We start from the raw sequence: 21,591 nt of genomic DNA on the forward strand, positions 1-21,591 counted from the left end.
AATCCTCGAAGCTTTAATAAATCTTCTGCTCGAGCAAGATTACTTCTCACCTATGATTTCTCGGGATGCCCAATTACCGTGTTCGGCGATCGCGAGAGACACGCAATTGGGTGATATTGCCTTCTCGACGATCGGTACAATTAGCTCGCCTCAAACGCGTGCTAATTCACAGCGAAACACAGCCGCTCCATTTCTCCGTTCGCTCTTCTCGCCCGTTTTACGTAATTTCGTACGCGACGCGAGCTCGTAAAGAATTTACGAGACCAAGCCACGCACATGGACAAATCACGCGGAAAGAGCGGAACGTTCACCATGAAACGAAATAAAATTTCTTCGCATTCCACCATTTCCTTTTACGGCCTATGCTGTACCGGCTGTAAAATTCAACGGCGCGGTGGCGCCGTGATAAGTCGGGGATGAAACGACCATGCCACCCTTTTTATTGCCGCTTATTTACTCTATTTCCGAGCGGAACGGTTCGCACCACGATTCTGCGACCAGAGAATTAATTTTGATCCAGCTCCCTTTCCAGAGGAGAATGTCTTGTATGATAGATCACGAGGTTTTCAAAATATCGGTCAGTCCGAGCCATAGTGAATCATAGTGAATGGAATAATTCTAGAGCATTTCACTGGTTATTAAATAATGTAAAACGTAAAGCGGGAAGTCTTTTTAACACGATTTGCCTTCGTTGAAGAATTTTCACAAAAAACGCAAAAGTATTTTAATACTTTCTTCTCGTTTTGTAGCTTTAGTAGTAGTTTCAGCTCCGAACCACGTTACAATAAGGAAGCAACTCCATTTTTTAATAATAATTTGAATATACCAACAAAAATCAACTCAAAATTAATAAAAATCAAATCACTTTTTAAGCTGCATTATAAATTTATAGTTAATTAGGATTTGAATATGAAACCTTTTTATATTCTATGAAAAAGCTATTAAAAATTGGGTATCAAAGACTACGGACAACGCGATATGTAGGTCGGTCTTATGTGGGTAGATCAAAGCAAACTTGTAAAAAACGTCTATAACACCTGTCATTCGCATTGTCGTTCCGTTTCTCCTCTACAAAAAAATTGTGCACGATCTTTTTTCTCCGCTTTCGTTTGCTTGTATAGAACGTAAAGCTATTAACAGACAGCTGACAAGGCACGTGAAGCAACGCAATTTAGTTTGCACCTAAAGTGAAACAAAAGATCAACGAAGATCAATTGCACGAGGAGCCATCAGAGAAAATTTCAGGGTAATAAGGCCGCGCGTGGAACCAGTCCGTTCTGTTTTAGAGGATCACTCGTAGTATCATGTGAAGACGGAAGGAGCGAGGAACGTCGATCCCGGACGCAGTGAACTTGCGGATCAGTTTCAGACATCCTCTCAGATCACGGTTCCTGCGATATTGACGATCGGATAAGGCGAACGGAAATCTTGTAAATCTGTCGCATTATCTCCCGAGTAGCTTATTTCAAGAATGTCTTGTATTCATTATCGGCAAGCAAACCCTCCGAAAGAAAGAAATTACTTCGATGGCCAATATAATCGCTATGTGGCTCACTCTTACTCGCCGAGAGTCACAACTCCGGAGACTTACAGAAGCGGTACGTACGACGATTAAGTTCTCAAGTACAGCCAATTAATTGATCAACCTGTCAACCGGCAAGACGAGTTAACTCGTATCGTTTCTTTATTCAGAAATCCTTTTTCTTTTTATATATAGCGTAATTTTTGTTACGAATAAATAGAAAGGCTCATAACAGAAGCAACCCCTGTGCATATTCTTAATTTTGCAGGAAAGCAAAAGAATACTCTAGCATCTACTTAAGTTATGAAGTTGTGGATTTTATAACAATGGTTGTTTTTATAATGTCGTGTTAAATTTGTATTTCGTAATTGTAAAAGTTCTTGATTTATGGACGATCCGATTAACAGGTTAGAAGAGCAATTAATCGGTAGGTTCAATTCATAGGACTCGTTGAATTAATCGTTCTGTACTTTAACGTTTGTTTGTACTCGCAGGTTATTGCGCCGGATGGAGGCCGCTGGAATTTCAGGGAAACGGCGCCGAAATTCCGACGACAGGTAAAGCGGAGCATTCAAAACGAAAGTTCGCCGATCGATCTAGCTAATAAAATTCTTGAAACGTACACACGTGCATTCGTCCATGAATAAGGGAATGATCCGTTTGATACTTGAAACGTCTTCTCGATGTCGGCTGTTGCGAGCATTATCCGTTTCGGCATCGATTGCTCGTTCATGTACTATTCCCTCGAAATCTTTTCGACGTATGCTGCTTTTGACACATAATATTCATTTTTTCACACAAACGGATGTATATATTGGTATTTATGCGTTTTACACGTTACGTTTGCTTACCTCGTGTTTATTTAATCCTCAATCTGTTAACCGTGCGAGAAAAATATGGAAACGTAGGTTTTTGAGGCGCTTAACAGTATAATTTCTGGAATGATTTAAATTCGCAATATAATATTTATAAATTACACAATATTATTTATAATGTTAAAATAATAATTTTATAGACGTAAGTAGTAGAATGTTTCTTAGTAAAATATATGGATGAAGGCTTGGTTCTTCTTCTGTATCTTTTCATATACTTTTCATTTGGTATTTTTAACATAAATAAGTTTTACATTTTAATCGCCAATAATTCTAAGATTAGTGTTCGTTTCATTTATGTGTTAGGTGGCTACAAATAATCGATCACTATTGTGAAACTCGTGAACATAATAATCAAGGCTGCGAATATCGATAAACCCATTTACGTAATAAATTACAACGAACGTTCTTCATCAAAGGAAATTAAGATCTTCGACTACGATGAAACGCGTACAATTTATTAAAATGGAAATTTTTCTTCTTTCATTATCTTGTTAGCGAGGGGTGATCTAACGTATGGAGACGCCCGAATGCAAAGCGGAAGGATGACGCCGACGTTAAAGCAAGAGACAATGAAACACGGGGACACGATCACGCTCGAAAAGATACAAACGAAAATCAAGTTCCTCGAGGACAGCAATATAGTTATGCAGACGCGCAATCAGAATCTTATCACCGAGAACAAAGCCCTCGCGTCTCAGTGAGTATTAATACGCGAACAATGGACAACCTTAATCGATATTCTTCCGGCTTGCACGTGAATACACAGATCGCCCGATGAAAAAGGTGATTGAGGAACAAAGAGCCCGATTTTTTGCGGCTTGGTCATTACTTGCGTCATCGGCATCGATCGTCTTAAAATACGAATTTTTCTATCGTTCAACAAATTTTCAAATAATTTTCCAGTTTATTTTATCAGATAGATTTTATACCGTTACTACGTCTCATAATTTTCTATCCTTTCTATGTACTATCTGCTTTCTTCAAAAAGTTTTCTTTGAAGCTTTTTTATCTACATTTCAAAGAGAAGATCTTATTTTATTTATGTTCTGTGAAGTTGGTTGCGTCGAACTTCGTTTATTGAACCTCTTTGTATAGAAGTCGAATTAAAAAGACCTTTATGGTAATTTTAATTTGTGATAATGAAAATGCTTTTAACTCGTATACGTGGAGTAAGAATCTGCCCTCTGAAAGATATAACGAGTCAAGTTTTTCAATTACTATAATTTTTCCCCGACATTCTGGTTTCGTATTTAATGAATTCAACTGGCTTTTCTTACGCACGCTCGTTTTCCTCTCTTCTCTTTTTTTAACCGAGAGCAAGTATTCCGTAACCGTCGTGCGTTGAATAATCCTCGTTTCTAACGTACGGTCCCTTTGTAAGACTCAAAGAGGAACGGGACGAAGTGAAAAGGCTAGAGAAGAGGCTGACGTTGCTGCGAGAGGAACTTGATTTCGAAAGATCGAAGATCGAAGGGATGAAACAAGAGGCGGAAGAAGTCAGAGTACGAACTTCTACGCGGTTAGCTTCTTTAAGAAATTGCATTTCACTTCGACTTTTCAGAAAAGGCAAATGCCAATGGTTCAAACAAACGGAACGTCGACAACGAACATCGTATCTAAGACCGATCGTGGAGTTCAAGTCTGGGCGGTATGCATGGCTTGTCAAAGAAAACTGGAAAGTTGCGAGAAACAACCACCCACCGTCATCATCACCAAGTAAGTATGATAGCTTCTACATCGTTATCCTTCCTCTTACGTTGAATGGTGTACGTTCGTCAGGATAACTCGAAATATGCGATCGAACGAACGACAGCTTTGTTTCAAACGATGTCGTTGGATCGATCTGATTGAGATCTGATTACGATAGATCGGAATTAGAAGTGTTGGAAAAAGATATGCAGACTCTTCGAGATACGATAATCGCGCGAGAACAAGCATGGGACAAGGCCATGGAACGCGAACACAATTATAGGCAACAGTTGACGCGACTCACCACGGAAACAATCACGGCTCGTCACCTTTCTGACACGCGCTACGAAGAGCTGAAAACTGCGACAAACGCGCTGCAGGTAATAATTGGAAGGGTTTGCGCTAATGAGGAGACGGCTGTAATTAAATTACATTTACCGGAAGAGAAGAAAAGGTGTACGATAGCTCGTAGAAAACTTTTGTGTGTACATCGTGCGTGTTGTATAAAACAATTTGAAATTTCATTGGCACTGTAACGAGATACAGCTTCCATGACTATATCGTTAAGAAACCAATCTGAAAATTGTTGGTTCACTCAAATTGCTAGAAAAGTGTCTCTTTATTGCAAACCTTCGGTTATTTAATATCGCGATAATTAAGATATTAGGCTACTTCGGTATATCTAACAATCCCAATTGATTCGCTTTTAGGAAAAAGAATCAGAATTTAAATCGACTCAAAAGGATAACGCATATCTACAGAAATTGATCGCAAAGATTTACAATAGCTATCAAAGGTAATATAATTCTCTATGGTCATCAAATTGCTACTGAACATTCTCATTCTCAACCTCATTCTTGCGAGTAATCGTAATAATCGTCTGAGATTAAAGGTACGAGGTTATAAGGAAAAAGAGAAAATGAAATAAATCCACACACACATATTCATTAGAACGATAAAAAGAGTATAAGTAAGAGGAAAGGAAATGCGAGAAAAAAAAAAGAAAGAGACAAATAGTATGGCGTGGAGTTCTCACTTTTTACTGGAACCGCAGCCCCTATCTCTAAAACCGGGTTACACTCTCCGCATTTTAGTCGTTTCATTAGCGAAACGTCCGCCGTAATGTACCGCCGAGAATGTCGCTTCAAATTTCGCGTTAAGAGATACGAGCTTCTTTCTCAGCGCCAGACATGGAGTCTCGCTTGTTCTTAGCTGTCTGCGTGTAAGGCACGTACATTATAACAGTCTCCACGATATAACAAAATCATACGTTACAGCATCATACACAAATACCAATACATGCAGCACCAATACCAATAGATATAGTAATATACGAGGCGGCACGTGTATTCTAGTTTTATAACTAATTGAATCAAGCCTGAATTGTTTATTTAATTTGTGATTATAGAGGGCAAGAAGGATATCAAAGAAGCAGTTTGACAGCTGACATTAATGAGAAAGATCAAAGATTTATCGAAGACATTGCTCGACGAGCATCCAGCGGAAAAGGTAAACAGAAACCAAAATTGAAGAGTTCCTGTTCGGAAAGAACCGCACATTCTACCGTTTATCAATACAGTCCTCGTGATAAAAGTTCGAGATCTGCTAAGGATCAAGCAGGTTGTTTAAAAGAACCGAGACGCTAATAATAACCGCTTCTTAACGATATCAGGATCTTTTATTGAAAATAAGAAAATATGAAATTTCTACATGCCAAAAATGTAATTTTTAAGCTAAACTAATCTTTGATTTCGTTATTTTAATCGCATATTTAACTATGACTGAAAGAACAATCGATATTTGGATTCGTCTGGACTAATCTAATAACCCCCATAGGGAACTTTATGTAAAATCAGAAGATAAATAAATACCATCAATATCGAAGGCGATAAAGCCAATATATAGCTATGAAAAGACTCATTACTATAAAATTATGAACAATATAGAAACAATGATATCTTACCACACGCCTGTCGCGGGATAACATAAACAAACGTCTAATCACTTCGACTTTCTTCACTAAAATGACATCCCGCGCCCCGCCGCGGTTTGCTCAGTGAATTTTGGTTAACGAGAAATGGGGAAACCTTCCAGTAAGTCAAACGTGCAGAAATACGAATTTTCAAATGTCAAATTTCTGAGAGGGATATATTTTCAGTAATGAGCATATTTATGTCCCAAACAAACAAATTATGACCAAAAAAAAAAAAAAACAAATCCGAAATATGAGTAAACGTAAACACTCGTAAGCTAATTAATTAAAGCTAATTAATTCGGATGAACAAAATTTATGCATTTGAAACGTGGATACCTGCGTTTAGAGATTTAATGTACGTGTCGTCGTTTAATTTGATTAAATAAAATTGATTAATAGATAGAAAGCATAAAAATCATAATTTTTAGTCGGAAATAAAGTAATATTCTAGGCCAGAAAATTTTAATTATATCTTATAGACGGAAAAGGGATAAATGAAAAGAAAGTAAATTATATGTATTTTGTCTGTGATTATAACACAGAATGCATTTTGAAGTATATCTTTGTATATTTTGTCCATAAAACAAGCTCAAAATATACATATTACTGAATAATATTACATATTATTCTCTATTATGCAGGAAAATTAAATAATGCATAATATAAAACCAATTAATTTATTTTAGATAATTTATCTAAGAATTTGTCATTACAATAACATTATGTAGTTGGCATATAACTTTGTTGACACATGTTCATTTGTATCCTTATCCTTGTCTTCGTATTTTTCTTTTAGTTCAAATTTTCTGTAATAATTTATTAATTTCACTGAGGTATTCTGTTTCTAAGATATGCTAGGATTTCTTCTGTAGACTTTGCTAAAATTGCCTGTCTAGGTTGTTTAAAACAATTTCCAGATAAAGATAGATTCCTACAAAAAATTTGATGTTATATAATATTCATATACGTATTTAATGAATACGATTTATTTATTTCGACTTACCTTAAGTTCTTCAAAGTGCCTAGTTCTGGTGGTACGAATCCAATGTTGTTATTAGCAAGATTTAATGTCGCAAGTTTTTGCAATTTTTGAAAAGATGGTACATCAATATCGGTAATTAAATTGTCATTCGCTATTAATATCTCTAAAGAATTTATAGCATAAACAGATTCTGGTATTTCTTTATACCTATATAATATACCAATAAGTTTTAACGAGATTTGACTTACATATGTGTGAATATATATTGTAAAAGCAAAAATTGTAATGCAATAACGTAATTCATATAATATACGTTATTACATATTACGTATAAATAGTGCATACTACCATACTGCATACAAGCGTACAATACCTGTTAAATGAGATATTAAGTTCTTGTAAATATTTAAGCAAGCCAAGATTAATGGGAAGTGATTGTAAAAGATTTCTGCTTAAATCCAAAATCTGTAGATACTTATATTTTTCACCAATCCATTCTGGTATATGTGTTAGTTGATTAGATGTCAGTTTTAAATCGGCAATTCTTTCAATTATGCATAATTTATCAGGTAAGATAGACAGTTTATTCCTACTTAAATCCACTGTACCTACATCGGCTTTGCATGCATTTTCAAGAACTTCTTGAGGTAGTTCAGTAAGATTTTGTCCAGCCAAACTGAGCAATTTTGTACTCTGCATTGTATACCTAAGTACAGTAAATTAACTAGAAATAATTTGCCACCGATAGTTCTCGCTACAGTAAATATTAATTTAATTAAATCAGATACCTATCTGGATAAATATTTGTGCTAGTATCTGCTACCACGTGCTCTTTCACATCCAAATTTGTACTTTTAATACCCTGTCGTATATGTTTCAAAATTCGAGATGTACCGCATCGTATTATATCGGTTCTAACATTCTGTATATCATTTCCGTCAATCACAAACTGTTTTAAATTAGGCAGTAGGCCAATGTATTTTGGTATTCTATAAAACACAACAAATATTATTTCGAAAATATTTCATCAAAGTAAAATAATAATGTATACAAAGTAACATACAGAGTTAGTTTGTTGTGTGATAAATCAAAAATTTCTAGGTACACCAGTTTTATTATTTCTTCTGGTATTGTTTCAATTTGATTATTTCCTAATGTTAATGTTTTTAATTGTCCTACACCTTCTAAACAAGACATATCAATTTCCTATAAATTATGCAAAATAAACATTAAAAGTCTCTTATATATACAATTTAATTACATATAATGTTGTTATTAATATGAATTATTATAATATTTTATCAAAAATTAAACAATATATCTTTTTATAGATATATTAAATGCATTAAGAATTTTCTCTATGTATATAACTGAAATGCGTATATAAACTATTTATTTCTCCATAAATAATCACTATATATGCTTAGATCAGCATATAATAGTACGTACAGTAATGTTATTATCAGCCAAGTGTAGTACTCTTAATAGTATACAACCAGATATATCAGGAAATGTTGTTAATTTGTTTGATTGCAACATCACTGTTTCTACCTTCCTTAATTCACCCAGAGGTGGCAACATTTCCAACTGATTATAACTTGCATTTAACTTTTGTAATGCTATTTTCAAAAAATATGTGTGCTTTTTATTAAATTTTTATGTCATACAGGAAGAAGCAGTGTGAAACTGTTTTTCTTTTAAACTGACATTATACATTAAACATATGATAAAAAAAATTAAATTAAACAAATCATATAAATAGACACATTATTGTAAATCATACCTCTCATATTTGTTAAATCAGGTGGCAATTCCTTTAACATATTATGACCTAAGTCCAAGGAAGTTAGCCGTACTAAATATCCCATTCCAATTGGTAACTCAATCAAGTTGTTATATGATAAATCCTAAACATGTGCAACATTTCAGAAGATCAAGTATACAAGTTTGTTTTAAAAATATATAAATAAGTTATTATAATATACCAGATAGGTCAACATTACAAAGTCTCCAACTGCTGGATCCAGCTCCTTTATACTATTATTTTTCAAATTTAATTCATGTAATTCATTTAGCTTATAAAATTCATGTGGAAATTTTTCTAATTTATTATTTGATAAATTTAGTATGTTTAATTTTTTTAAATTTCCTATTTCAGCAGGCAAATCTTCCAACCGATTATTGTGCAACTGTAAAGATTAAAGTTTATTACATAGTGTTTTACATATACGCAATTTCTTCATATATAAAACTGTTATATTTACATATAATGTAGTTAACTCTGTTAAATTTTCTATTTGTGGATCAATTTTCTTTATAGTATTACAACTTAAGTCCAATGTCTGGAGAGGTTCCTGCTCCCACCACCTTTCAGTTTCTTGTACATAATCAAGCTCGAAATGTAAATCCCTTATTTCTTCTTCAGTTAAATCATTTATATTCCACACTCTATTAGGTACTATAATAGATTTTGTTAGTTTTAACATAATTTAACTAATATGGATTTCAATTAAACATAAAATATGACACTTTTAGAAAAATAACTTACCTTGATAGGTATATGATAATCTGATGATGATACTGTAAATATTGCTTGTTCTATTGCATTATTCACAATCTAACATGCAAAGCTATCTATGAATCGACATAAACAAGTAGTTTCATGGCTACAATTGAAATTGAAAAGATAATATATATAACATTTATTTAATGATTCAGATTTCATGCTTTACATATATAAATGGGTGCAAAAATAAGAAGAGGTCCAAACATGTAATGAACAATTTTTATTGTTTATCAGTAACGAAATTAAAAAGTGAATTGCAACTAAAAAGCATTAAGCTGATAAATATACGTTTATCACTAACGTAATACTTTCTTTATGATATATATATATATTGAATAAAATGCATAATATTTTTGTAAGATAATGATATTTTGTATATGTAACAAATGTATAATTTATTTCCTATCACAATAAATAAAAAAAACAATATATAAATGATAAATTATAGAAACTATAATGTAATACAGATGTGTGAACAAACATGCACATTATAGTATATGACTACTGCATCGAGATATCAAGCGTCTGAATGATATCGAATAACATTTATATATGTAATTTTTAAATAATGTGGATACCCGTAAATAGTCCTCTCGATGAGAGGTTTAAATTTCCACTCTTTCTCGCGGATATAATAATAATTTCAGACAGTTCAGCATTATCGTCATTTTTTGTTCGTTTTTTAAACACTGCTAAATGATTAGCTTTCTTCTTTACACCACTCATATTGTACTTATCACGTACATTGTTTACACATTAATATCCTCGATACGGGATGACTTAATCATGAATGTTCCCCCACTTTGTATGACAACGACATGTAAATCATATAATAATTATATATGGCGACAAAATAGCCAATATCGAATACAATTTTTTTCTTATTACTAAATTCGATCTTTTGTATCTATTGTTTATTCTATTTGATATAACAAAGAGATTAGAGATAAATACAATCATTGGTTTAATTATTTCGTACTATAGAAATTTAACTTCCTTATGTACTAAAATATAAATAACTATTTTAACATTGCACAAAAAACGAATAATCATTAATGACTGAAATGATGAGAGAAAATTTCCTTTCTGACACCTGTAATGAATTGTAACAGAGCCATTGTAGTAAAGGAAATTTTTAAATCACAGTACTAGAGAAGCATTTATAGGAATTTTAAGATAAAATGTTGCCACTAGGATGGTATTATTATCATATGGGGGCGGAATCGGCGGTTTCGATCCATTTGTGTGGGAGTGTGGAAGCTAATGCGTAGTCGAAATAATTGTTAAAATTATTAAATAACAGAAAATCAGTCTGTACTACTATTTAAGCAGTATAAAAATCTGAATTGCTTAAAGTGTGAAATCGTCTTGAAACTATAATCTCAAAAGTATACGTGATGCAACGCTAAACATTTTTTAAATTATTGTTTTTACTATCTCTGATAGTAGCATATTTATTTTTAAATATTTAATCATTTAGTAAAATATTAATTATTCATCAATATGAGTGCGAATTCATCGAATTTTATTATGTTAAAAAAGCAAATCCTTTTATTTATATTTATGCTGAGTCAAGTTAACAGTGAACAAGAAGATCATATACATACTACTATGCAATATACTAAAGATAATTTTTCAACAGAAATTCAGAAGAAAAATCATTTTATCATGTTTTATGCTCCTTGGTATGCATCTTATTTTTTACTCTATTTTCTAAATAAAAAAAGATCTTTTTCTATATATTTATAAATTCATTGGAATAATATTATTACTGATATCAGTGTTATGTAGCCTTTACAATAAAAAATATTTATTTTTTTTAGGTGCGGTCACTGTCAAAGACTGGAACCTACATGGGAACAATTAGCTAAAATGTCAAACTTAGAGGATAAGAATATAAAAATTGCTAAAGTAGATTGTACTATAGATAATAGTTTATGCACAGAACATGCTGTTACTGGTTATCCTACGTATGTGTGATATAGATATATTCCACAAAATATCTGTGATATTATATAATATATAAGTATACAATTATAAAAAAAATAAACCTTAGGGTTTTTAATGTTGCAGATTAAAATTTTTTAAAGCTGGAGAAGCCAAAGGTACTAAGTTCAGAGGTACAAGGGATTTGTCATCTTTAATATCTTTTCTTACTGTTCAGCTGGGTATATCCTTGGAAGTAATTATAAGAAGCACTTATATTATATTATAATATATGATAACATCCAATCTTAATATTCAATTGCTTTTTTAAATTTTCTGAACTAGAGTGAAGATGAGACACCAACACCTCCTGAACCAGTAAATGGTTTATTGGAATTAACAGAGGATACTTTCGATAAGCATGTATCTACTGGCTATCATTTTGTAAAATTCTATGCACCTTGGTGTGGCCACTGCCAAAAATTAGCTCCTACCTGGGAAGAATTAGCTAATAGTTTACGTAATGATAATTATGTTAGTATTTCTAAAGTAGATTGTACACAACATCGTAGTGTTTGTGGACAATTTGATATAAAAGGATATCCAACATTGCTTTGGATTGAAGATGGAAAGAAGGTAAAATTTAAGTATCCTTTTTACTTTTTTCTTTTTTTTTTTTTTGCAGAAATTTAAATTTTTCTTTTCAAAAATTAATTTCAATAATACTTGGTATGTATGAATATATAGGTGGATAAATATGCTGGGCAACGTACTCATGAGGAGCTTAAAGTTTATGTATCAAAAATGCTTGAGAAAGGAAATGACCAAGCTAACATTGAGACTGAAAATTTAGATAGTACAATTCATACTGTACTCACTTTAACTGGTGAAAGCTTTAAACATGGTGTCGAAAACGGCATTTCGTTCGTTAAGTTTTTCGCACCTTGGTGTGGGCATTGTAAACGTTTAGCGCCTATTTGGAAAGATCTTGGAAAAAAATTCTTAACAAACGACAATGTGAAAATAGCAAAAGTAGATTGTACTCTCGATGTAAGTAAAGAATTATGCAATGAACAAGAAGTAGATGGTTTTCCAACTTTGTATTTATATCGTGACGGACTTAAAGTTTCTGAATACAATGGTGCTCGAAATTTAGGCGATCTTACCGAATTTGTACTGAATTATATACAGCCGCATGACGAATTGTGATTATACATATTTTTCTTGTAATTAATCTAATTTTAAAGCAATATCATTAACTTAAACTGATTTTATATTTATATATATATATATATATAAATGTGTGACATTTAATTTAATTATACATAAATGTAAGAAGCATCACATAAAAACCCCAAGGTAACCAGGCCATATATATTTCATTTTTGTATAAAATATTAAAAGAAAAATATTACAGAACTATCATATTTTTGCGTGAACTAATCGTGTACTTCCAAAATATATTTATAAAATTACTCGTGTTTGCTGTGTTCCTATCAAGCCAGTTAAAACCTCAAAATATAAAGTTTATTATTAAATAGTCGAAGGATAAAATGAGCGTAACATCTGCCCACGTTGTTTATCTATGTACAGTGTTTTACGTTTTACGATTATTTCTCGTTCAAGATCACTTCTCGCTTTTACCAAACCTGCCTGCGTATCTTCGGCTCGTTTTAATTCCGCTAACATAGCTGATGTGCGTTCATTAAGTAACTTCACTTCTTCCACCAAACTAAATGAAGCATATTTTACGATAAATATGTTTTTTGCAAAGTTACAATTAAGTTAAATTTATATATCTTATAATGATTAACATTTCAACTTTAGTTATCAAGTATAATATATAATGGCTCATTGATAAGATACTTACGCAAATTGGGAAGTATCACGGCAACTTTCTACATTACGTCGTTGTAACCTATTTGCTAATCTTGTTTGCGCTACTTTCATCACGCAATCCAATCCTCTTGTTGAATGACGAAGCTCTTCTATAGATTTTTCAGTATTTGCAAGTTCGTGTAGACACTAAAAATATTCTTATCATTACGATACGGCAATTTTATGCAATGAATTTAAACTTACGCGAAGTAGTTCTTTTTCTAATTGTAAACGAATATCCTCAGTAAGTTTAATCTTTTGACCTAAAACCAGATCTACGCGAGTCGCTTGATCTCGTAGATTTTTAATAGAATTCTTATATGTAGAATCTAAATTAAATCTTAAATTTACAGATCTCTGCTTGGCTGCTTCTGCATCAGTTAAACTTTCTCGTGTGTAATGTTCATAACTCGAGGGTGTCGATTGTCTAACGAAAAGAAATTAATAATTTATACGTATTTCAAAATCTAATTCAAATTGATGCTAATTGTAAATTAAAACATTAATTCTGATACATACCCTGCTGAAAATCTTGTAGCTCCAAGTTTCCACAAGATAATGGGAGAATCATTTTTCAATTGTATATTGCGAGAATCAATGTCATAAGCATCAGTTTTATCAGTCCAATCCATTTCCATTCTTACTTTTGCAGCCTTTAATTCGATTAATTGCATTTCTATATGTTCCCGAGTTCTACAAAGTAAATCGCGTATTTCTGAGCAAAGTGCTACCTCCTATAACAATTAATATGTATTTGCTAATATACGTATATTATTCCTACAAATTCATTTTCTTTATACATCTGCTATGCTATTAACGATATTAACTTTGCTAAGCTCTTCCTCTACTTCATCTCTAATAAGGTCAGACTCTAGTCGTTTTGATCGTAATTGTAGGAATTCGCCAGCGATAGATTCTGGAACTGTAAGGAGTGACAAAGAATGCTTTACTCGTCGATGTTCAGCTTCCAATAATTCTATCTCTTTCGTGATATCAAGTATTAAATGCTCTAATTCAGTTTTCCAACGATATACTTCGTTTGCACGATATTTTAAATTATCTGTCGATTTCAACTGTATCTTATCTGCTTCTTTATACGATCTTTCGACACATCGTTGTGCATTATTTATAGCAAGTCTAAAATATCATGCTTTTTATTATTATTTGAGCTAATAATTACAAGATATCATATCAATGTACAGGTTTCTTTACATACTGTGCTTCTTGAATTTTTTCATCCGACTGTTTAAAAAATTTCTGATTATGAGCTCTCCATTGAGGTGCTCCAAAGCTAGTTACGGAATATCGATCAACAACTGGTCTAACTCCCGTTAAACCATCTTGAGGTGTAAAATTTACACGACCGGTTGCCCATGGACCAATCGCTTCCATTCGTTCTTCTGGTTGCGCCGGAAGTTCATCTCCTGGTTGAGGAAAATAAAGAGGTGGTCCGTCGCTTTTTTTAGTATAATCTATCCTTGGACAAGGCTATATAAGTTTTTTTTTTTTAGAAAAAGTGCTCAGAAACTCATTTGAAATAAAATAGTAAAATTAATTACTTCTCTCGATTCATGTAAATAATATAAAAGTTACATGAGTGGTTATCTTAAAGTAAAATTTACCGTATCCTGGACTTCGTCCAATTTAGTTGAATCTTGTTCAGTATTCATGTTAAATGTTTTCCTAATAAATTACTAATAAATTTCTACAGCTCTCGGGATTGCATTAATACAAATACAAAATATAATTTTTTATTACGAATGATTTTCGTAAGACAGTAACTATACTGTTAATATATCCATAGAGAAGTGTGCGAAATTTATTGATTTAATAATCCGTAGCAACGAAATATTCTTTTTGTCGAGTAATTAAATGAGTTCGGTAATGATTTTAGTAAAAGTTATTGAAAGATGATTGAAAATATTGTATAAATGAATAATTGTTCATTGTACATTTATATTATAAATATCATTTCTATGAAATATGAAATGTGTTATAAAGCACAAGAAGTATTCTTTTAAATACGTTGATTTATCAATTTAAATAATGAGATTATGTAGTTTTATACCTTGTAGATTACCAGAAAATATTTCTTTTAAAAATGTAATCGCGTGCGTTTGAGCATCAATATATATATAGGTACACATATAAATATGTGTGTGTACATATTTATTTAAGATAAAAGTATGAACAGATGTAACCTTATCTCAAATAGCTACGCTATTTAATTAATTCTTATTTCAAAAACCACAATATAAATAATATATGTAGTAATATAAATATTTATTACATAAAAGACAATAGATAAACGTTTTAACAAAAATATGTAACAATAAATCATGTCTGTTGTAAAATATTGTTTTCCTTTATGATAAGTATTTTGTATCTTTAAATACATATGTAATGGAGTTCATTGAGTTCGAATAAAGTTAAGAGGTTCATTTTCAAGATAATATTTGATAAAAACAAGAAGCCGTATTTAATGCTCTGTTCCAGATAAGTTGAATTATTTACTCACAGTGCTGTGATTAATGCTGAGTACGTCTGACGATATATATCTGTAGAAATGAGTCGTAAAATACCGGATATTAAATATACTCAGGTAAATTGTTTAGCTGTGGAAGATATAAAAATTAATTTTCATAAGAAGAAACACGTAACCTTTAGTCATATCTTATAAAAATTATACATACATAGTCCATATCTTATATTCTGACAAATAATCATAGGTGTTGACACCAGAATAGTAATAAGAACAATAATAATAAAACTTATATTAACATTAATATCACATATTTTCAGTTATTTATAAATAATGAATTTATGGATTCAGTGAGTCGTAAAAAATTTCCTACTATAAATCCAGCAGACGGTACTGTTATTGCAGATATCTCTGAAGGTGATAAGGTATTATACTTTAATTTTGTAATCTTCATTATATTATGAAAATTTTTTTATATCAAATATTAGATTATCTTAAATATTTAAATATTTACTTTCTTTAATATAGGCAGATGTAGATAAGGCGGTTGCAGCTGCATGTCAGGCATTTAGTAGAGGATCAGATTGGCGAAATATGGATCCATCTGTTCGTGGAAAACTTATGAACAAAGTATATTATTTGTTTTATAATTGAATAATATTTTTAATAATCTTTATGTTAAAATTTTTATATTTAATTATAATATTTGGATGTATATAGTTTGCAGATCTTATTACAAGAGATTTGGAATATATTGCCACTCTTGAAGCCTTGGATAATGGAAAAACATATTCAAATGCAGTTTTTGATATAGAAGCCAGCATAGATACAATTCGTTATTATGCTGGATGGTGTGATAAGATTTTTGGAGACACTATTCCAGCAGGTATGTTTAACATTTGTAAGTGAATGAGCTGTGTTTCATAAATGCTCATGTACAATATTTGTTATTTAGATGGAAATCTTGTTTCGCTTACACGCAAGGAACCAATTGGTGTAGTAGGTCAAATTATCCCTTGGAATTATCCTTTTCTTATGTTGGCATGGAAATGGGGTCCAGCATTGGCTACTGGATGTACTATTGTTTTGAAGCCAGCCGAACAAACTCCTTTAAGTGCCCTTTATGCTGCAGCACTTGCTAAAGAGGCTGGATTTCCACCTGGTGTTATAAATGTTATTACTGGTTATGGTCCAACAGCTGGTGCAGCTATTGCCGAACATCCAGGAATTCAAAAAGTTGCATTCACTGGGTCTACAGAGGTATCTTGTATACATCGTTAATTTTTATACTAATTCACAAAGCTATATTAACATTTGGTATATGATTTATAGGTTGGTCGTCTGATAATGGCAGCTTCTGCTAAGAGTAATCTTAAACGTGTTTCTCTCGAACTAGGTGGCAAAAGTCCATTGGTTATTTTTGATGATGTTGACAGTATGTTGATAAAACACTTATTAAATTATTAACATATAACAGTATAAGAGAATTAATAAGTATGTACATTAACTTCTAGTCGAGAAAGCAGCTGAAATTGCTTATAATGCAATATTTGCGAATCATGGACAAAATTGTTGTGCCGGTTCACGTACTTTCGTACATACTAAAATTTATGATCAATTTGTTGCTTACGCTAGACAATTAGCGTTAAAAACAAAAGTCGGTGATCCTTTTGATGCTGAAACTCAACAGGGACCGCAAATTGATCAAGAAATGTTTGATAAAGTTTTAGGTTTAATTAAATCAGGAAAGGAAGAAGGAGCTGTATTAGAAGTTGGTGGAGAACGTCACGGCAATGTTGGTTATTTTATTAAGGTATAATTTTTTAAGCGAATGTTTTTTATATCATTTGTTTGTTTTGTGCGACCATGTTAATTTTAATTTAAGCCTACCGTTTTTTCAAATGTGACTGACAATATGAGAATTGCAAAAGAAGAAATATTTGGACCTGTTCAATCTATTTTAAAATTTGAAACAATGGATGAAGTTATCGAACGTGCAAACAATACAAATTATGGCCTTGCTGCTGGTGTTCTTAGTAAAGATATCGATAAAGCTTTGACGTTTGCACAAGCAGTACAAGCTGGAAGTGTTTGGTAAAGATTTCATAGCAATTCTGTATTCGTTATATATATGTTTGACAGAGCTTAATGGAACTTTACTTAAAAAAAACTATCGTTGAATAGGGTAAATTGTTACGATGCTATCACACCTCAAACTCCGTTTGGAGGATTCAAACAGTCGGGAATAGGTCGTGAGCTGTAAGTTTGTCAGTATTTAATCAAAAGACTTTGAAACAAAATATACATTGTTACCTTTATATTTTAGTGGTGCAGAAGGGTTAAAAGAGTATCTTGAGACTAAGACAGTATCTATTAAAGTGCCAAAACGTAATTAAAAATATTATGTATATATTTTATTACGTATCGTTGAAGTTTATATAAATCTATATTTTCAAAGTTCATTTACAAATGTATGTAAACATATATAGGAATTATCAATGAACTAATTGTTAATAAAATAACAATGAATAAACAATTAAACTTTTAACCATACGATTCAAATGATATCTTTATTAAAAACATATTACAGACAGACTTTCTCTCTATCAATATGCCATGTACAAATAATATATTTAATATATTATTATATACAAGTTCTAACATAGTAGTAATCTAATATTTAAATACAACAAAATCATTGACGCATACTGTCAAAGTTTTAATATTTTTAGTACAGAAAAAATCTGTTTGACTATCTAATCATCTGGTGGAATTCCCAATTCTTCGTCAGACCACTCTATTGGACGTATATCAGGGAAGTGACCCTAAATATACAAGAATATAAATTGAATATTTAACATAAAGTACAAAATGTATGTGTGTGCATTATATAGTATAAAATGCAGTAAAATATATTAAATACAGAAACTTATTCATTTATGTATCTTGTATTTAAAAAAATACTATTTATTGTAAAATAGCTTTTCAAATAAAGTATGCTAACGATAATTATATTACTTACAGTAATATGATCGTAATCATGCCACGCGTTCCAAAAGACCCACCACCATACTACTCCACCAACGCAATGAGCCGTTATTACCCATGATGTTTTAGGTTCAGTCACCGTACGATAGGCCCAACTAATAATATTTTATAATTTAAATCAATTACTTCTTTGAGACAATGAATTTACAATGAGTTCTTAGATGCGCTTCAGATAGGATATATTATACATATTTATTACATATGAATTATATGTACAACATATTATTATATGTGCATGTGAATAATTTCTATATTTCTGAATATATTATAAATATTAAAAATTTTCTGGTAAATACAAAAGTGCACAAATCTAACCTCGTTTCAAATTGAGGTTATATAATATATTTACCATTTACGAATCTGTTCTAAATTCACTCTAGTCTGTTTTCTTCCATTTAATTCATATATGTTTTTCAAAGTTGATAGACCACGCGACAGCAACATTTGTAGTTGTTATAATTTCAATCAATGACTTTGATTCTTGTTCACGGTAACACGATTCCTACTGGGGATGCTAAGAAACTAACTGATACAACCATGTAAGATTAAATAATATTTCTACCACATACATATGTATATATGTATACTCACCTACTACATATAAATTACTTCTTTGTAAAATTGTAAAAAACGGTATTTTTATACTTTTTGCATAAAAATGTTTTAATTTTGTGATTAATCAGTTAACTGCGGAGTTGAGTTTCAAAAATCCTTTACGGGGTGTGTAGATAAAATCAAGCAACGACGAGTATACACGTCGACCGCAGGGTAAATGCTCGTATTATAAATTTTATGAGAAAGGTAAAGCAAAACAAGGGAGGATTACATCTTTATTCGATAAAAAATTAACTACTCATTGTTGAAAAAAGGTATTGTTATTAAAAACTTAAAAATTGCCAAAAAATAAGAAACTACACAAAACAATTCGGGGAATAGGTGGATGCATTGGGGAAAATAATCAACTCAATTTATAAAAAGCAATAAACTCTTTTTTCAAACTTTTTTTTATAAAATACATAATACTTTTACTGGAAGTATAAAGGAAATATATCATTAAATGTCATTTACACTATTTTTTTACTAAAATTTTGAGTTTTTATAATAAATGATAACTTTTTATTTTACGCGACGAGTATACACGTCAATCGCATCGAAATAAAGTTTCGGATTGATACACGTCGAACGCAGTTAGCTGGTTAGAAGATTTTAATTTGCTAAAATATTTAGATTTACTATAACATCCAGACTGCACAATTTTAGGTCTCAGTTTCTCTTCTCGAACGTATTTTCGGAAGATTTTTCGCGGAATTGTACGACTTTTAAAATTCGTCCTTATAAACAAGGTCTTAACTTTAGGAATCTGCGTAACTGGTCGCCTCACAGTGACCGGACATTAAAAAATAACTCAAATCTAATCCAATACTCACGATTCAAATCCATGTAGAGTGTAAACCATACAGCGAGTTAAGATTATCAAATTTAAAAAATGTCTCGTCAAAATTCGCGAGGACGTCACACAACAACAGGTTGACCGAAACTTTTCCGTGAAAAACGACGCTCATGTTTGGCTTCAGCGATCCTACAAAATCGTAGGAAATGTTATTTTAGTCGAATATTTTGCAGTCCGGATACTATAGTAAGATGCTATTTTTTAATAGTATAATATTTTGGACGCTATTAATGTATTTGAAAGACATAAATAAGAATTCAGTTCATCTTTCTAAAGTCGATAACAGCGAATGTTCGTTGTTGTAGACTTAATTTAAAAATAGAATAAACGTAGTTATTACAAGCTTTTTGTAATAGATATCGTTTGTTATAAAGTCATTTGGTCGTTAAGAAACAAATCATGTGGTAATCTGTTCTTTTTTCATCTTGGCATTTCAATTTAATCAAAATCAAATTCTTGATAACTCAAGGTCTTGATAAAGCGATATTTCCTTTGCGCGTAATATTTCTTCCTCTCATTTCCTGCCGTTTTTTTTTTGTTTATGTACTAATACTATAAATAAATATGTTACAGATTTGTAGGAAGTACAAATTTTACCCACTTCTGGTTATTTAGTACTTACATGTCAAGTACGCAAGATAAAGGTTCGTATATAGAATTCTATGATTTAAGGTAAGTTGCAAAGCAATATTTGTGCCTCCCTTACTGAAAATTGAATTGCACTTTATACAACGTCATTAATTTTTCTGTATTTTTAATTTGTTTCAGGAACCGTCGCAAGATCGATGGATTAAGACTAATATCTCATATATTATCCATTTCCTTATCATATTTAGATCCTTAGATATAGATAAATAGAAACTCGAACCATTTAAATCATTAATAAAAATTTAGCGAATATCGTGCGAGATTACCAACAACGATACACGGAGATAAATTGGAATATTGTTACCCTTCTTTGGTTTTCGAACCATTCCGAGTAACTTTATTCGTCAAAATTAAATTTTTTATTCTCCTATGTAACGAACTTCGACTGTCTTTCTTCGTAAGTATTTTTTTTTTTACGAGATTAATTTAAGGCTACTTAACAACTGATGAAAGTCGTTCAAACATATCAGCTGCGAGATACTCGCCATTACGGGTGAAACGAGCGGGCTTCGAAAAGCGAGGGTAGTCTCGCAGTTGAGTCGCGAGCAAG

The 21,591-nt window shown here is 31.5% G+C and overlaps 6 protein-coding genes across 6 annotated transcripts; 3 read left to right on the top strand and 3 right to left on the bottom strand.

Moving 5' to 3' along the window:
* The first annotated feature begins 959 nt into the window (after positions 1 to 959).
* LOC139996896 (uncharacterized) lies at positions 960 to 5,828 on the top strand. Its single transcript, XM_072021414.1, has 8 exons — positions 960 to 1,598; positions 2,017 to 2,079; positions 2,893 to 3,094; positions 3,779 to 3,899; positions 3,959 to 4,113; positions 4,265 to 4,466; positions 4,797 to 4,882; positions 5,495 to 5,828. The coding sequence occupies exons 1-8, from the start codon at positions 1,472 to 1,474 to the stop codon at positions 5,730 to 5,732; spliced, it is 1,194 nt and encodes a 397-aa protein (XP_071877515.1). The 5' UTR covers positions 960 to 1,471; the 3' UTR covers positions 5,733 to 5,828.
* An 896-nt stretch (positions 5,829 to 6,724) lies between these two features.
* LOC139996808 (leucine-rich repeat-containing protein 40) lies at positions 6,725 to 10,512 on the bottom strand. Its single transcript, XM_072021316.1, has 10 exons — positions 10,188 to 10,512; positions 9,308 to 9,501; positions 9,029 to 9,232; positions 8,827 to 8,950; positions 8,493 to 8,662; positions 8,107 to 8,249; positions 7,832 to 8,032; positions 7,417 to 7,749; positions 7,065 to 7,250; positions 6,725 to 6,992 (listed from the first exon to the last, which is right to left on the bottom strand). Exons 1-10 carry the CDS (start codon positions 10,333 to 10,335, stop codon positions 6,887 to 6,889), a joined length of 1,809 nt encoding a protein of 602 aa, XP_071877417.1. The 5' UTR covers positions 10,336 to 10,512; the 3' UTR covers positions 6,725 to 6,886.
* Positions 10,513 to 10,844: 332 nt separating this feature from the next.
* On the top strand, positions 10,845 to 13,010 carry Prtp (thioredoxin domain-containing protein pretaporter). The gene is made up of 5 exons (XM_072021328.1): positions 10,845 to 11,294; positions 11,433 to 11,579; positions 11,683 to 11,791; positions 11,881 to 12,171; positions 12,283 to 13,010. The coding sequence occupies exons 1-5, from the start codon at positions 11,113 to 11,115 to the stop codon at positions 12,742 to 12,744; spliced, it is 1,191 nt and encodes a 396-aa protein (XP_071877429.1). The 5' UTR covers positions 10,845 to 11,112; the 3' UTR covers positions 12,745 to 13,010.
* Positions 12,882 to 15,202, bottom strand: Tektin-a (Tektin A). Its single transcript, XM_072021322.1, has 7 exons — positions 15,036 to 15,202; positions 14,630 to 14,901; positions 14,241 to 14,550; positions 13,933 to 14,147; positions 13,618 to 13,840; positions 13,406 to 13,560; positions 12,882 to 13,267 (listed from the first exon to the last, which is right to left on the bottom strand). Exons 1-7 carry the CDS (start codon positions 15,081 to 15,083, stop codon positions 13,069 to 13,071), a joined length of 1,422 nt encoding a protein of 473 aa, XP_071877423.1. The 5' UTR covers positions 15,084 to 15,202; the 3' UTR covers positions 12,882 to 13,068.
* Positions 15,203 to 15,891: 689 nt separating this feature from the next.
* Positions 15,892 to 18,835, top strand: LOC139996810 (aldehyde dehydrogenase 1A1). The gene is made up of 11 exons (XM_072021318.1): positions 15,892 to 16,015; positions 16,216 to 16,320; positions 16,424 to 16,525; positions 16,616 to 16,781; positions 16,851 to 17,155; positions 17,228 to 17,330; positions 17,410 to 17,708; positions 17,781 to 17,989; positions 18,080 to 18,154; positions 18,222 to 18,283; positions 18,633 to 18,835. Exons 1-11 carry the CDS (start codon positions 15,980 to 15,982, stop codon positions 18,653 to 18,655), a joined length of 1,485 nt encoding a protein of 494 aa, XP_071877419.1. The 5' UTR covers positions 15,892 to 15,979; the 3' UTR covers positions 18,656 to 18,835.
* Ndufb2 (NADH dehydrogenase (ubiquinone) 1 beta subcomplex, 2, 8kDa) lies at positions 18,432 to 19,480 on the bottom strand. Its single transcript, XM_072021362.1, has 3 exons — positions 19,293 to 19,480; positions 18,918 to 19,038; positions 18,432 to 18,720 (listed from the first exon to the last, which is right to left on the bottom strand). The coding sequence occupies exons 1-3, from the start codon at positions 19,385 to 19,387 to the stop codon at positions 18,652 to 18,654; spliced, it is 285 nt and encodes a 94-aa protein (XP_071877463.1). The 5' UTR covers positions 19,388 to 19,480; the 3' UTR covers positions 18,432 to 18,651.
* Between the last annotated feature and the right edge of the window lie 2,111 nt (positions 19,481 to 21,591).

The sequence above is a fragment of the Bombus fervidus genome, chromosome 19 (assembly GCF_041682495.2).
Source record: "Bombus fervidus isolate BK054 chromosome 19, iyBomFerv1, whole genome shotgun sequence".
NCBI classification, from domain to species: domain Eukaryota; kingdom Metazoa; phylum Arthropoda; class Insecta; order Hymenoptera; family Apidae; genus Bombus; species Bombus fervidus.